The 15,627-nt window shown below is 41.3% G+C and overlaps 1 protein-coding gene across 2 annotated transcripts in view; it reads left to right on the plus strand.

The window, feature by feature from the left end:
* Nucleotides 1–15,627, plus strand: part of Lmo7 (LIM domain 7) — a 214,716-nt gene that overhangs the window by 62,664 nt on the left and 136,425 nt on the right. For both annotated transcript variants that reach the window (XM_036199233.1, XM_036199235.1), the window contains exon 2: nt 14,016–14,086. In XM_036199233.1, coding sequence (XP_036055126.1) covers nt 14,016–14,086 — 71 coding nt within the window. The remainder of the gene's footprint in view (nt 1–14,015; nt 14,087–15,627) is intronic.

The following is a 15,627-nucleotide window of genomic DNA, read 5'->3' on the forward strand; positions in this document are numbered from 1 at the left end:
GCTTGCAGTCTGCCCCTGTGAACAAAGTTTGCAAAGTCAGAGGAAGGGCATCAGCAGGCAAGCTGCAGAGTTTGAAGGAGGGAGTGGTTTGCACAAATGTCCCTTTGGAACCTTCAGGATTAACCCATGACCTCCTGCTGCCCACCCAGCGGCTGCCTGCCACAGGCCCTTCCCAATTTGCGTATTTTGTCAAATGAGGTTCTATACTCCCCCCCCCTCTACACAGCACCTTCAGGCACGGGAAGCAGATCCCGTGCTCAGGAAGCCTCCTGCTAGATGAGAGAAATCATTAAGAGGACTGAGAACACTCTCAAAGGTCTGAAGATGGAGTACATGTTTGGCATGTGAACACTATGTCAGGATTTTTTTTCCCTGTAAAAATGCACGTACATTTGTAGTGTTGAGAGTTGAACCCAGGTCTTTACCCATGCTAGGCTTGTGCTGTACCACTGAGTTATGTGCCCAGGTCAGGCTTTAAATTGTTTCAACCATTGAAAGTTATTCCCTGGAGGATTCCAAATCTACAATTAAACCGATCACATACATACCTTATCATACAAACCCTTGCACAGAAAGTGTCAAAATCTGAGTGGTCCAACAATGATTTTGTGGGAACACATTAGAGACCCTTGTAGATTTAATAAAGTCGGCAGATTTTAAAGATATTTTCCCCTCCCTTCACTAAATATAACTTTTTGTTGTGTTTTAAACCTCAAAATGAGCTGTTTTGTTGAAAGACTTTTTAATGCACCTGGATCTAGTCTTTAACATTTTAGACTCCTGAAGTACTGAGAATATATCAGAAGGTGGCAGCAGAGAACGGAAACTGATTCCAGACATTGTCTCTTTGGATCTCCAAGGAAGAACCAAAGCATTTAGAGTTGTAGGATGAGGTGACAGTTTGGTGCAAATTTCTTTTCTCATAAGGAAGCCCCAGGTACCTGTTCAAAAATCAAAAGCACACTGGCAGAATCCAGCCTTCGTGGTAGATCCTAAGTCCTTCCCACCCAAGCTGTACTAATCAGAGGCAGATCTCAGTGAGACACTTCAGTCTGAGGAGGACTTCTAGATTAGCCCAGGTCTTTTGAATCAGGATCTTCCAGAGAAAGACCTAGAAACTGGGTTATAGTTTGCTAGCTCCACAGGTAATTATTCTCTACACTCAGAATTGACCAGTGAGTCCTTTCTATGGAATCGGCATCATGAGGCTATGTGGTGGTGTTCCCAAGCCAGGCAAGTGAGCATCAGGCAAAGGGACAGAGGGACAGCTTCTCCAATGAGAGTGTCCCTTCATGCAGCTGCTCATTTCTTGGGTCAGTCATTCTTGGTTGTGAGGCAATGCTGTCCGGCTACTGTTTCTTTTTTTAAAGAGAAGTTCTATTTCTCAACGTACTACCAAACAAAACATGTCTACAGGTTGGAGTCTGCTGCGTGGGCTGTGCTGTCTCCCTCAGGGGCTTATGTCAGTTGGGGAGGACATGTCTTCCACTTGGTGAGAGAATAAGTCATGGGCAGACTTGAGATGGTGTAAGAGAACAGAGGGACTTGAACATCGCTGAAGGAGGACTCTCAGAATCATTAGTATTGATTTTTTTTTTTGGGGGGGAACCCACTTCATTAATTTCTGTGGGTGGTGTCTCTGTGGGTTTGTGCCTATGGTACACAATGTGCCTTAAGGTCCAAAATGGTGTTTTAAAAAATTATTTTTTAACTTTTGGACAAATCACTCAGGTGAATACAAATGAAATTAGTCCTTGGTCATGGATATTTTAAACTAGTAAGTTAAACTTTTGAGGTTAAGGGGAGACAGTGAGATATGTTAAGGCTACAGAAAGCAACTAAAGAGAACTGCTTATCACATAAGTTGCTTGAGAAGATGGATTTCTTTATAGTTATTGGAAGTGTGGCTACCTCATAATACCTAATGGGAGTTTGCATACCCATGTGCTGTGGCCTCATTTGTTATACTTGGATTTGTTTTCACTTGGAAAACATATGAAGTAAATTATGAGAAAAAACCAATAAATGGACAGAAGATATCTTAATGCTGTAGAATTGTTAATGCAAAGGAGACATGCTGTGACCTTTTTTGCCTGGCTTCTTTCCGTCCGCCTGTTTCTAAGGTTCACCCATGTTGTATCATGTATCAGAACTTTGTTTAAAAAAATCACTGAATAATAATGTTTCACTATATGGTTTTAATTGTTAGGCAATTTAGCCATTAATTAGTACTTCAGTAAAAAACACTAAATGATATTTCAATATGTGGTTTTAATTGTCAACTTACTCATACATCAGTTGATCAACTTTTGGGTTATACATACCTCTTTTGGTTAATGTAATGTTACACACATATGTGTCTAAGATTTCATGTGGAGAAATGGTTTTCTTGGTGTACATAGGTAGGACTAGAACTATAGCTACCTCTTTGCTCCCTAGGAATTCGTTGTTGAGTTGATTGATGGAAGGTTGACAAATGGATTCCCAAAGAACTAAGTCATTGTTGACTAGTGCTACAGAAAAACTTAAGAGTAGAAATCCATGAAGAATCATTGGGGGTATGAGTGGGATTTCTATGTAGCAGGCATGTAAACTCTCTCTCAGTGCTACACTTACACTGGATAGTGAACTATGTCATAGACACCAAAGGATGGAGCTTTCAATTTGAAGTTCATATGAACATAAGCAGTGACTCTCATCTGCCACTGTAACATAGACACGTGACCTCTCAAAAGGAATGTTTCCCACAGTGATGACTCTCACGGTAATTCACGGGGAGGTAATCAAGTCATTGTTGAGACTTGCTCATGTGTGTGTGAGACATTTCTGCACAAAACAACATCATCTTTTCACTCCTGAAAACCCATGATTATATTAAGCATTCTAATACTATACTTAAAATATCTTGATAATACATGTTCATGTCCACTTACAATTTGTATACCAGCTATTTAAAAACTCTTTGATCTGTAAAAAGCAATTCATACACTTGTCATGGCTTTGTGGAGACTTTTTCTTTGAATCTTTTCTGCACTACTTGTAACAGTTTAAATTGGAGTGTAGATCTGTATTTAGAGACAAAATTTACTCTTTAGAAGTAGTAGGTGCTAGCAAGTTGGAACTGTAAAAAGAGCGTATTTGGGCTTTGACTTAACTGGTGGCTAACAGGGCTTGTGTGACTTTGGATTTCATGACACAAGCAAGTCTGTGCCTCCATCATCAGCACTGGAGCAAATCTCCTTTCTTAGTTTTGCTTAGTTTTTCCCGTTCCAGTTCTTCTTTCGGTTCCATCACTGTGGTCACTTAGGGAGATAACCTCGGACTATAAGATTAAAGTTGGTTGTAGCTCTTGCCTGTAACTTGTCCTGCTTTAGAAATAATTGTCTATTTTTTCTTTGTCCACAGAATGTGAGCCTAGTTGACATTTGGCTTCATAATGACTGAAAGAGAACCTCAAGTGTGTGGGTTTTTTTCCCATCTTGCTGTCTCCTTCCCCCTCTTTCCACTTGGCTGTGTGAAGACCCATGGGCCTGAAGAGGCTGTACCAGGAGCTGTAATTATTCCACCCACTCTTAGACGAAGGTCTTAAGGAGGGCAGTGGCCTAGGAAAAAATTTCAGACTTTTGACCACCATGAAACTTTGGATTCTGTTTAGAATTTGGTGATCTGTGCAATTCTGATGACCACAAACTTGGAAGATTTGTGAGTTGGCTTTGGTTTTGCTATCAAATGATATTAGTATTGGCAAAAATAGTTCTGGTGTATTCCAGAATGTTATGTAGTATGATGCCAAAGCTTACTAGAGGCTAGCGACTGGAGAATTATGCCCATCAAAGCCATGTTATTTGTTGAATATACAATATCAGTTCACCAAGAACACACTTCAATTCAGAGAGTTAACCACAGTTCACAGATATGCCTAGCCTTAAAATGCCATTTTGACCACATATTTCAAAACAAGGTTAAACTCTTAAAGGGGAAATGAAGACAGATAATTATTTTTTTAACTTTTCAGTAAATAGACAAAATAAGTTGTTTATATAGAAGACAATTTAACTGGAAAGTTAAATTCTAGTCTGAACCCACTTTCCAATAAGGGATAAGCTCTTGTTTAAAGGCTTGTTCCCATGTACAGGGGTGCATTATCAGAGTGTATTCCTTAGGGTTACTATTGTTGTGATGACACACCATGACCAAAAGGAAGTTATGGGGGAGTGGGTTTATTTTGCTTACTCCTCAAGGAAAGTCCATCACTGAAGGGAGTCGGGGAGGCACTGAAGCAGGGGAGGATCTGGAGGCCAGTGCAGATGCAGGCGCCATGGAGGCATTCTGCTTACTGGCTTGCTCCCAAGCTTGCTCAGCTTGCTTCCTTAAAGAACCCAGGACAGGACCACTAGCCCAGGGATGTTCTCACCCACAGTGGACTGGGCCCTCCCTCATCAATCACTCATTAAAAAATTGGTTCCTAGGCTTGTCTACCTGTAGCCTGATCCTTTGGAGGTATTTTCTCAGTTGAGGTCCACTTTCTCAGATGACCTTAGCTTGCATCAGGTTGACATACAACTAGCCAGGATACCAGAGTAACGTGATTTTATTGACTTTTGTGTTTATTCTCGAGCAACTGGCGGAGCCAGGCTTTGTTCACACCTGTGTAGTAGATGGTCATGTCAATAAGTTGACTAGAGGAATCAAGGCTGCTTTCTTGCCCCTGGAGATCCACTTGTCATGGAACCAGAAGTTTTATCTTCTTGCTTATACTTATTCCTAGGATGAGTCATTGGATTTCACATGAGCAATGAGCATGCAGGCGTCAGCTACATTTTAGCCAGTGAGAAAAGTTGAGTGACACAGAGCATGTGGTATGGACCGGGATGCCTGAGGTATAGGAGGTAGGCTCCTCACTGGACTTAAGAGCTCACCAAGTGCTTACACAGACATTCTTATTTGATATTCAATACTCACTGACCTGAGAGTCTCAGCTTTTCTTTATAGATAAAGAAAAGTCACTCACATTTCTTTATATATAAACTGGTTTGTGTTAGTTACTTTTCTGCTTGTTACAGCCCAATACCTGACAAGGAAGAACTTACAGGACAAGGATTTATTCTGACTCATGGCTTGAGAGGGTCTTATCTATCATAGCAGGAAAGATCTGTGGGAGCTGCTCCAGGCTGTGGAAGCAGGAGCTTGAGCCTGCTGATTGGTTTCTACATGGACCTGGAAGCAGAGTCTTGATAAGAAGCAGGGCAAGCTATAAACCACAAAAGCTGATACCCATCAGCCCACTTTTCCTGGCGAGGCTGCACTTCCTAAATATTCCCAATTTTTAGGACCTCCCCAAACAACACCATCATCTAGGGAACACATGTTCAAACAAACACATGAGCCTATGGGACACATTTCACATTCAAATCATAAAATCAGGAAGGGTGATGGGTCCCAAAGCACACAGAGAGACTAGACGGGCATCATATTTGGCTTGGTTTTAGCTGAGGGAACCAAGGCCAGGACAAATCAGGAGGTTTATTTTCATTGTTTAAGGAGTTTTAGATTCCCATCTAAGTTTCTGACTCCTAATCCTTCTTTGGAAGGGAAGGGGCTCTCTGTGAGCATAAAGTAAGACCTCTCTTTTGGGGAAAAATTAGCCCCGAAAATAACCTTTTCAGTAATTTTGCTTTGAAAAAGGAAAAGAGGTATGAGGTAGACACTTGTTCTCTTTGAGTTATGTCTTTGTCTAATGTGTGCTGTGAATCATAATCCTTGTATTTGTGAGTTTTGGGTGTGTGTAGCTAAAGAGAGCTGTCAAAAATCACCACATTATAGAAAATGATAGACAGGATTCGTGGATTGTTACTAGAGAATGTGTTGCTTTGTGGAGTCATGGGACTCACGCAGTAGTTGATTCCAAAATGAACAAGAGAGAGGGGGTGGTTTGAACTCATTGCCAGTTTTAGAGACAGAAAAGCTTGCCAGCTCCCTTTGTGCTGGGAAGCCTGTGACTTCTACTTGAGGAGGGACCCATCGTTTTGTGAACATCCAGTTATCCGCCAACTGGAAAATGAAGGCAGATCTGGCTGCTGTGGATTGTTTCGAAGTGTGGTTCATATGCCTTCTAATGTCAAATGCTCCTTGGAATTTGAAATGATTGACAGGATGAGCATATACATTATTTTAAAAATTTATTTTTATTTTATGTTCAATGCTTTACCTGCATGTATCATCTGTATGTATCATCCCTTGAACTGGAGTTACTGTCGGGTGTGAATTGCCATGTGGGTGCTGGGAATTGAGCTGGAGTCCTCTGGAAGAGCAGCCAATGCTCTTACTGCTGAGCCATCTCTCTAGCGTTAAGCTTATGTATTTTAAGCACCATGATCTAGTAGCTGCTAAGTCAATTGTGAGGTGACAATTTGGAATCAGCTGTTAGAGCTGTTGGTTAAATTCCAGATGTTGGTTAAAGTGGCACTGCTGGTGGCTGGCCACCTCGGCCAGCCGAAGGGGTATGCTGGTTGGCGGAAGAATCACGAGCCATGGTTACCTTTCTAGAGCTTTATTGAGAGAGAGGGAGGGAGAGACAGAGAGACAGAGAGAAACACACACACCCACACCACACCCACACCCACACCCACCCACACCCACACACACACACACACACAGAGAGAGAGAGAGAGAGAGAGAGAGAGAGAGAGAGAGAGAGAGAGAGGAGACCACATGGAGGAAAAAGGGAAGGGGGAAGGGAGGAAAGGGGCACAGAGAGGGCCCACTCGCTTTTTAGGCTGGCCCGTGTCCCAGGATTATGACGTAATTAAGGACAAAACTCTTACAAGAGCAACTGAAGCTCATAGCCTAGAGTTGGTCATCAAATGACCCTCCCCCCAATTCCATATTTCTGTAATCTTGACTTGCACAAATATGTGACAGATTCAGTCTTCAGGATTGTAAACACCTTTCAGTGGCTGCATTAGACCATGTGAAAGATCTTAAGAGGAGAGCTTGCTGATTGGCATTTAGTAGGTATTTTGCTAATAACCAGATGAACATGAAATGGTCTTTGAGAAGCTTCTAGAATGTTTGGATTTAAGTTATGCTGATCATATGGTCAGAGTTAGAACTGAGCTACAGGGTTTGTGGGGGGAGTTGTTGCTCATATTTATGGAAATCTTATCCAGTGAAAGGATTAGAGTAAAACATCAGCCAGACAAAGGGTTCCAAAGGTAATTCCTATTTATTTATTTCATAGCAAAATAAATGGTGTTTTTGAAAACTTGTGAACTTGACAGCTGTTGCCCCTGTCGTTAGCTATTAAGCATTTTCCACAAGCTCTGCCCTTGAGAAACTCCCTATTAATGTTTGCAGGCAGGCGGCTAGACAGGTTTGGCGATGGTGCTCCACAGAATGTGTCCTGGCGCCAGCTCTGTCCCTCCTCTACTCCATTAGCTTAATTATCACTTCCAGCAGGCATCTCAGCCAGGAGCCCCAGCTTGGTCCTGTCACTCCATGGCTTCCTTTCAGCAGGCTGACCACTCAGCACACGGAGACACATGCCTGTGAGAAGGAGCCTGGGCCCTAGGGCATCCTTTTGTTCTAGAGCAGGTTAAGGGCTTTCAAGTATCTTTTGTGCACTGTGAAGGAGAGAGGGCCAATACTTCTCTCCTTTTGACGATGAGGGGGTCTCAGCTGTGACTTAACCAGGACTACAAGGTGTGATGTGAAACAGATCTGAGTTTAAACCCTGTCCTTAAATGAGTGTGTTCTCAAATTATTGAAAGTGAGGATGGTTTTATTTAACTAGACCATGTGGAAAGGGGAGAAGGAGGAGGACAGGAGGAGTGGGAGGGAGGACAGGGAGGGGGGACGGTGCAGAAGGGAAGGTGTGGCTGACTACAAGGCAATCACACCTGTTTGTTTGATAACTTAAGTGGAAAGCCCGTGGTCTCTATTTACTTAATCCTATGAATCACGGCCTCATTATGTAAAATGTATCACGCCTTAAATAGCTTACTAATGAGTAAGGCTCACTCACAATCACTGAAGACCCAAAGGACTAAATCTGCCAAATACTTTCCTTCAAAACTGGAGCTTCTTTCAGATCACTGATTTCTCCCAAATATTTGTTCTCCCTAATGTAAGGATGGGATCTCATTCGAAAGTATAATTTAATTTTTAAAAACAAACTGCCCTCAACATGTTATGAGATGTTTTACAGATTGTTACAATTTTTACAATGTTTTTAGATACAGGACTGATTTAGTAGCTTTTTATAACCTGGAGTCAGTTTCTTTAAGTAAAGAATATTATGTCAATACCTTGTAAATTAGAGACCCATTTTCGAGGACACAGCTTTTTCTCTCCTGCAGAATGATGGTAAACAGTTGATCTCTGCCTGGATCGTAACTGCTGGAATAGCTAGAGTTTGTGACTGCTTCTGAACCAGGCAAGCTCCGAGGAGCTCTTGTGTATCATCTCATTCAATTCTGAGCCCAACTTTACAAGACAGGTACCTTTAGTCTCCATTTCACAGGTGAGCATGCACACAGGAGAAGCAGTGTGTAACAGTTACTGGTGGGTAGTGGCAGAGCGGGAGTTAAACACAGGCCCACAGGCACCAGAATCCTGACCTGGCCTTACCTGGGCAACTGGAGATGCTGGGGAGTGACCTACAGGAATGCAGCTCAGGTGGGCTCATGGACTGAAAGCAATTTGTACTGCAGTTTATGCTGTCCTTTGTTGAAACATCTTAGAGTTTTGTATCATTTCCCTTTAATTCTTCAGGCAGGGGTTATAGCTGGCTTTACTTTTATATGGATGTAGAAACTGCTGCTCAAAAATTAATCAGTTTTCTTTGAGTTACTGAGATGGGATAGCCAGTATATATAGTACACGTGTCTTTCCCTCCTCCCTCTCTCCCTTCCTTCCTTCTAGTGTTTTTGTTTTGTTTTTGTTTGTTTGTTTTGAGACAGTGTTTCCCTGTGTACCACTGGCTGTCCTGGAACTCACTCTGTAGACCAGGCGGGCCTGGAACTTAGAGATCTGTCTGCCTTTGTCCCCTGAGTGCTGGGATTAAAGGCGTGTGCCACCACCTTTCACAGTATACATGTTTTCTAATACTCATAAACTGTCTAGAGAAGCTTAAAGTATTCAAAACGAATTTTCACTGAATGAAATTTTAGAGTATCAGAGTTTTATTTTCATTCTCTCTCCTACATACACGAACACATATGTGCGCGCGCACACACTCAGTTTGTGTTAAGACAGTGCACTTCTTTTAAGTCAGACCATTAAAAACAATGAACTTTTAAAAATCTGAGTTGCCGTTTAAACGCTCAAACTTGAGAATTAATTTTGAAGGTGTAATAGTGAAGTACATTCATTTAGATGTCTCAAATCTAAGTAGTTTGAACATAGTGAATTACTCATTTACTTATATTTTTCCTACCCCCTATCATCTGATGCAGTTACCACTCTCTTACTGGGTGCCATGAGATGCTGGCGGGTTTTAGAGTCTGTTGTGTGGGATGGTTTTCTGGAAAGTTAAGCTTCTGACCTTTATATTTCTTACTGGTAAAATGAGAATAATAATAAGGACTGAACTTACTGCTGTGTGAGTGGAATAGATAATGAGAAATTATCTACTGTAAAAACTGGTGCCTGCCAGGTGGTGGTGGCGCACGCCTTTAATCCCAGCACTCGGGAGGCAGAGGCAGGCAGATCTCTGTGTGTTCAAGGCCAGCCTGGTCTACAGAGTGAGTTCCAGAACAGCCAGGACTACACAGAGAAACCCTGTCTTGAAAAACAAAACAAAACAAAAAACCTGGTGTGTTCTTGTTCGTTCTCTCTCTCTCTCTCTCTCTCTCTCTCTCTCTCTCTCTCTCTCTCTGTTGTATGTAGGAAATACAGGACTTTGCCTATGCCGGATGCAATCTGAGTTCTTTTGACTATTGCTCTTTCAAAATCAATCTATACATTGCACAAACACCTGTGATTGTTAAAAATAAAGAATATAACCTAAAATAGCTCTTATTCCACCACTTATAAATAATTGTTATTAGTCTGCTTATGTCTGTATTTGTATGACATTTTCTTATAGAATTATAGAAATTGGGACCAAAATTATATGCTTTGGAAGTCACTTTTTAGTTAATATTTTAAGGATTGTTTACAACAGATAAATCTACTTTCATGATATGAGTTGAAATTTTGTCTACTTTTCTAGGTGTATCATATTCTAAGCAGTTTCCTATTGCTGAGAAATTTAAGATGTTTGCAACCGTTAACTATTCTGTGATGCTGTGCAGCTAATTTTGTGTCCTTGTGTAGTTGTCTTGTCTTAGTGCAAATTCCTAGACCTGGTCATTCTGGCCTAGCCTATACATACTTAAGACTTGTGTGTGTGTGTGTGTGTGTGTGTGTGTGTGTGTGTGTGTGTGTGTTGCATACATGCTATACCACAGCCTGCATGTAAAGGATAGAAGACACCTTGCAGGAGTAGGCTCCCTCTTTCTACCATGTGGGTCCTGGGCATCACACTAAAGCCATCATGCTTGGCTACAGCCACCTTTACTCACTGAGACATGTCTTACCCCAGACTTAAGATTTCTGATACACAACACAAATTGGTTTTGAGATGTTGGCCTTCTTTAGTTACTATAGTTACCGAGCCTGACAGATTTTCATGTCCTCAACACACAGATGGTTATTAAGACTCTTGTCTAGGGGCTGTGGAGATGGCTCAAGAGTTGAGAGCACTTGATACTATTCCCAGCACCCACAGCAGTCAGCTCATAACTGCCTGAGATTCTAACTGTAGAGGAATCTGACATCCTCTTCTGGCCTGAGTGGACACCCACACACCCACAGCAGTCAGCTCATAACTACCTGAGATTCTAACTGTAGAGGAATCTGACATCCTCTTCTGGCCTGAGTGGACACCCACAATACATATGCATGCACATAAACATGAACATTTGCATACAAATAAATAAAAATATCTTAGTCAAGTTTGTATACTCAATCTATTTTTTCTAAGTACAGTATAAAGTCTGGTCTTACCATTATTTAAATTTACGGAAGACTGAGTATGTTAGTATTTTGACATAGGAAAAATGTCTTGAATCATATTAGGATTTTATCTTTCTGTAATTTTTATTTTCATTAAAACATTAAGTGTTCGTGTACATACATCATGTGTGTGCAGTGCCTGAGGAGGCCAGAAGAAGGCATTAGACCCCCTGGGACTGGAGTTACAGATGGTTGTGAGCCACCATGTGGGTGGCAGGAATGGAATCTGGGTCCTCCCTTTAGAGGAGCAGCTCTTAAACACTGAGCTAATTCTCCAGCCCCCTTCCTGTAATCTTTTAAAATGAAGTCTTCTGGGTAGCTGGGGTTTCTGAAAAGCTCTGTTTCAGCATCTTGACTTTATTAAATAGGATTCTGGGCATAATTCAGCCTTGCTATGTGTTAAACTTTTGAAATATGTACAAGTGATAACTTCAGGATTGACTCATGTCATGGATTAGGTGGACACTCTTTGGTAGCCTTTCCATATGAATGATCATGTGATTCTTTTCCCTGCTTTAGATTGCTAGACTTGGTGAAGTGATTTAATGTGTTTAAGATCTCATAGCTCTTAGGTGGTGAAAGTGGCGTTGAGTTTAGCTTTGTGTGACTCCAGCCTCTTCCCTCCTGTCACTCACTATACTCTGCTGTCTGGACTGGCCATGCGCTGTGGTGACTGTCATTTTCCATTGCTCTCCTTGTGTCTGCAGATCACAGCCTTTCTTCTAGATCACCGTTTTTCATCTAGGTGGCCTGAGAATGTCATGGCTATCCTTTACGAGTGCTCCTGAGGGCTTTGCTTGGATTAGAGATAGTGACTCTGTGCTGGGCATTTCTGGGTCTCACTCTTTGACTATGGATAGGAGATTCCTGAAGAATTAGCTGTCTCTGTGTTTTCCATACTTGGGTCCACCCTCACTCTGAGTTTGTTTCTGATATGTTCATGGAGAAATTCTGGAGTTGGTTGCATAGGTTATTTGAGTGAATCCTTGGGTGGGCCACTCAAGGTAATTCTCCAAGGAGTACATCATTCTGTCTAGACCGGTTTTGTTTTTTTTTTTTTTTTTTTTAAACTATGCTTTTAAATGCTGTCTTTACTTCTGTGACTGAGCTCCAAGACAGAAGAGCTACTTGCTTCTTTATTATTAATTTTCAGCTCTGTGTTTCCAGCAGGAACAGAGGCAGTAGGCTCATGTTCACCTTATGCAGTTGTGTGGTTTACACAGGTAATTGCTGTAAATGGAGAAGGACCCTCTATTTCTTCCCAGGTTTGAGGGTATCACAGCCTGGCCAGACTCTTATAAAACCAACTTCTGAGAAACTAAGTCAATCTTTCTCCCTTCTACCCACCGTGTGTGTGTGTGTGTGTGTGTGTGTGTGTGTGTGTGTGTGTGTATGTGTGTTATGGAATATAGACACATACTTTGAGTAGGAAAGTGTCTGTGAATTTATCACCTTACCAGGCCTACTGTCTGGCTGTAACAGTCTTGGGCATTATGGAACATCCTAGAATGAAGAGTTCTAGGAGAATTGCAAAGACAGCAGCAGTGGCAGTGGGTTAGGTGGAATGTGGTGAATATTATTGCCTCATGTGCCTGATCCCTTTAGCCGACCTGGGATGCAAGGTTACGGCTTTCAAATTCCTGATTCCAGCAATGTATTTTTCTCCAGAGTGGCAGGCAGAACAAGGTTTCCTGCTGCCAGGTGCTAAATCTGGGGAGGCGGTAGCTGCTGTCACAAGCCTGGGGCTGAGAACATGAGCACAGGAGCTACTTTTGAAATTGCTTTCCTCCATTATTATCTCCCCCTTTTCTGCCTTTCACATCTCCCCTCTGGAGCTCCCTACCCATTCAAAACATGTCCTTCCTCTAGAGACTGAATCTAGTTATTTTTTCCTAGGTGCTTCCCTAAGACCATTGCAGGGGGTAACAATGGACAGCCTGACAGCTGGGAATTGTCCATTCCAAGCATTTGCCATTTTGCCTCATCTTGTCTTTCTGTGAAGGGTTTAGAAATCTCCTTAGGGTGCTTCAGTAGACAGCTCTGAGGACTGAGGAAATGGCTCAGCAGGTAACAGTGCTTGCTTCTCAGCATGAAGATGGGAGGTCAGATCTTAGCACCCAAGTAAAAAGCTAGATGTGGCTGCGTGTGGGAGTGTGACCTTAGCACCATGGAGGGCAGAGACAAGAGGCAACAAGAGGATCATGGGGCTTGCTGGCTATGAGCCCAGCTCCACTCCCAGTGAGAGATCTTGTCTCAAAGGAAGAAGGCAGAGCATGGTAAAGTAGGAAACACCTGGCCTGCAGGTGTATATACAGGCGCACCCCCACACCCCCCAATCGTGTCCATGCACCATGCTCACATCACACAATATGCACACTCTCACACACATACACAATGAAACTATCTAGTGCTTACAAAAACGAATTGGGTGTGTTCATGAATAAATTTGAGAATTATCCCTCTGCTATTTAGCTACATAATGAAATGAGGAATTTAAGGATGGAATTGAAATAAATGATGTACAGATGTAAATGCTATTTCAAGTTTATATCTTAAATTGTATATACTTACTCTTACTGAATCATCCATAGTTTCTCTTTGGAAACTTATTGGAAATTTAGTTTTTAAAAACAATTTTTTTTTGTTTTTTGTTTTCCTTTGAGATTATAGTACAATTACATGACTCTCCCTTCCCTTTCAAATTCATGGCCTCTGTAACTTTTGTTATCCAATACAACGATTACACTACAGGAAATGCTTACTTAGTTGTTTCTGTGTTTTATTTACACTATCATGGTTGTGACACAGAATATAGTACACAATTTCCTATAAGGAACGACTTTTGGTGATACATGCAAATCATTCAGATAAGACATTAAATGCTTACTAGTCAATACAATTGTGAATTTACCTTGTTCCGTGTCCCTATTTACTTAATACCCAAATCTGTCTTTCAGGCTGTAACTGAGAAGAATTTTGAAACAAAGGATTTTCGAGCCTCTCTAGAAAATGGTGTTCTGTTGTGTGAGTAAGTATTTAAGGCATGCTCTCCACAGGTTTGTGTCCTTGGTCCAAAGTGAGATTTGATCCCTGCAAGCTGACACCTCCACAGTATGAGACATTAGAGAAGAGGTTATCAGCCTTGGTATCTAAAGATAGTGTTGGTAAAATATATATTATTTTTAATTAGTAAATAAGCAAGAGTCTGTTATTGCTTTATGGGCAGATAGTTGAGGAGGAAGGTGATTATATCTGACTATAACCCACACTGTATATAATTGGCTGATTTTAAAATTAATATAAAAGATCCTTTTCATTAGTAAAACATGATGATCAGTGTGGCAAGTTTTTCTTTAGGTTTAAGTGGAATGATTACATTACCTAAGTTGATTTGAGTCATTGACTGTTTATTTAGCTACATTCCAGGCTGTGGTAACCAGAAGTTACCAGGCTGGTGCCCTGATTGATGGGGTAGGGTCTACATGGGTGGCTTTGTGAAGTGTTTGACTCTCCAGTGGCTGCACAGTACAGTTAACCAGATATGGGACCTTTGTGGGTAAGAGAAGGCCTGTGAGGGAAGGGCAAAATTCTGGAGGAAAGTATGGGTTGCAGAAGTAGGCAAATAAATTATAAGAATGTACTTGAGTACCCACCCACATTTTTTTGAAAGCACTCGATAATTCCAATCTAGACTCTTATCACGTAGATATTTATGGAATCTGCCCACATGTGAACTCTGGGAGTAGACTACTAGAACCTTCGTGTTTTCTTTCTTTTTGGTGACAGTAGCCCAGTGTGTACCATCATGCTGGTCTACAAGTTGCCCTTAGATTCTTTTGACTCTCTCTTTGAAGGATGCTATTTGCAATAAGGATTCCAAGTGAAAGGGTTGGATTCCTTTGCCCATTACTTTTGGATAGTCACACCAGTGATTTTTTTTTATATATATTTTTATTTACATTTACAAGTGGTTTAATGCTTATTTTGCTCATCTGCAAAGCAGAGATCAGGGCATTTAATTTGCCTGATTCATGGAGCTGCTGTGCTCAACACCAGGTTAGGTTGGCATAAAATATGGCACTTGGTATAGCTACAAGTTGTTAGAAAAATGGCCATGGAAACCAGCCTTATTAGCAGCTATCCAAACTCTTTTGTTTGAGAGTATCATTAATTCATTAATTCGCTCCATATGAAGTTACTGTCATTAAACCAGTTGTGATTTACAGAAATGTCAACTTTATGTAGTTTTATCTAATGTATACCAGGAAAAGCACCCCCAGGGTCATGGATGAAGTCAAAAGGATATTTCAACTCCTCAGCTGTGTGCTCACAGTCCTTGTTGAGTAGTATTTAAACTCATAAAATTGGGCTGCATGGTCTGTTCAGGGGTGGTAGAGGAGAAATTATCTCAATTTGAAAACTGTTTGATTTAAGCGTTTACTCATGTATTCAGAAGACAGAGGAGAGAAAATGCCTTTATTTGAGAAGCATCTGAGCTGAAAACTACCTTAGCTCTGAGTCTGGCTACATAAGAGTTTGAAGAAAAGTAGCTATCCGATGCTAAGCTCC

This window comes from Onychomys torridus, chromosome 9, assembly GCF_903995425.1.
Source record: "Onychomys torridus chromosome 9, mOncTor1.1, whole genome shotgun sequence".
Taxonomy (NCBI): domain Eukaryota; kingdom Metazoa; phylum Chordata; class Mammalia; order Rodentia; family Cricetidae; genus Onychomys; species Onychomys torridus.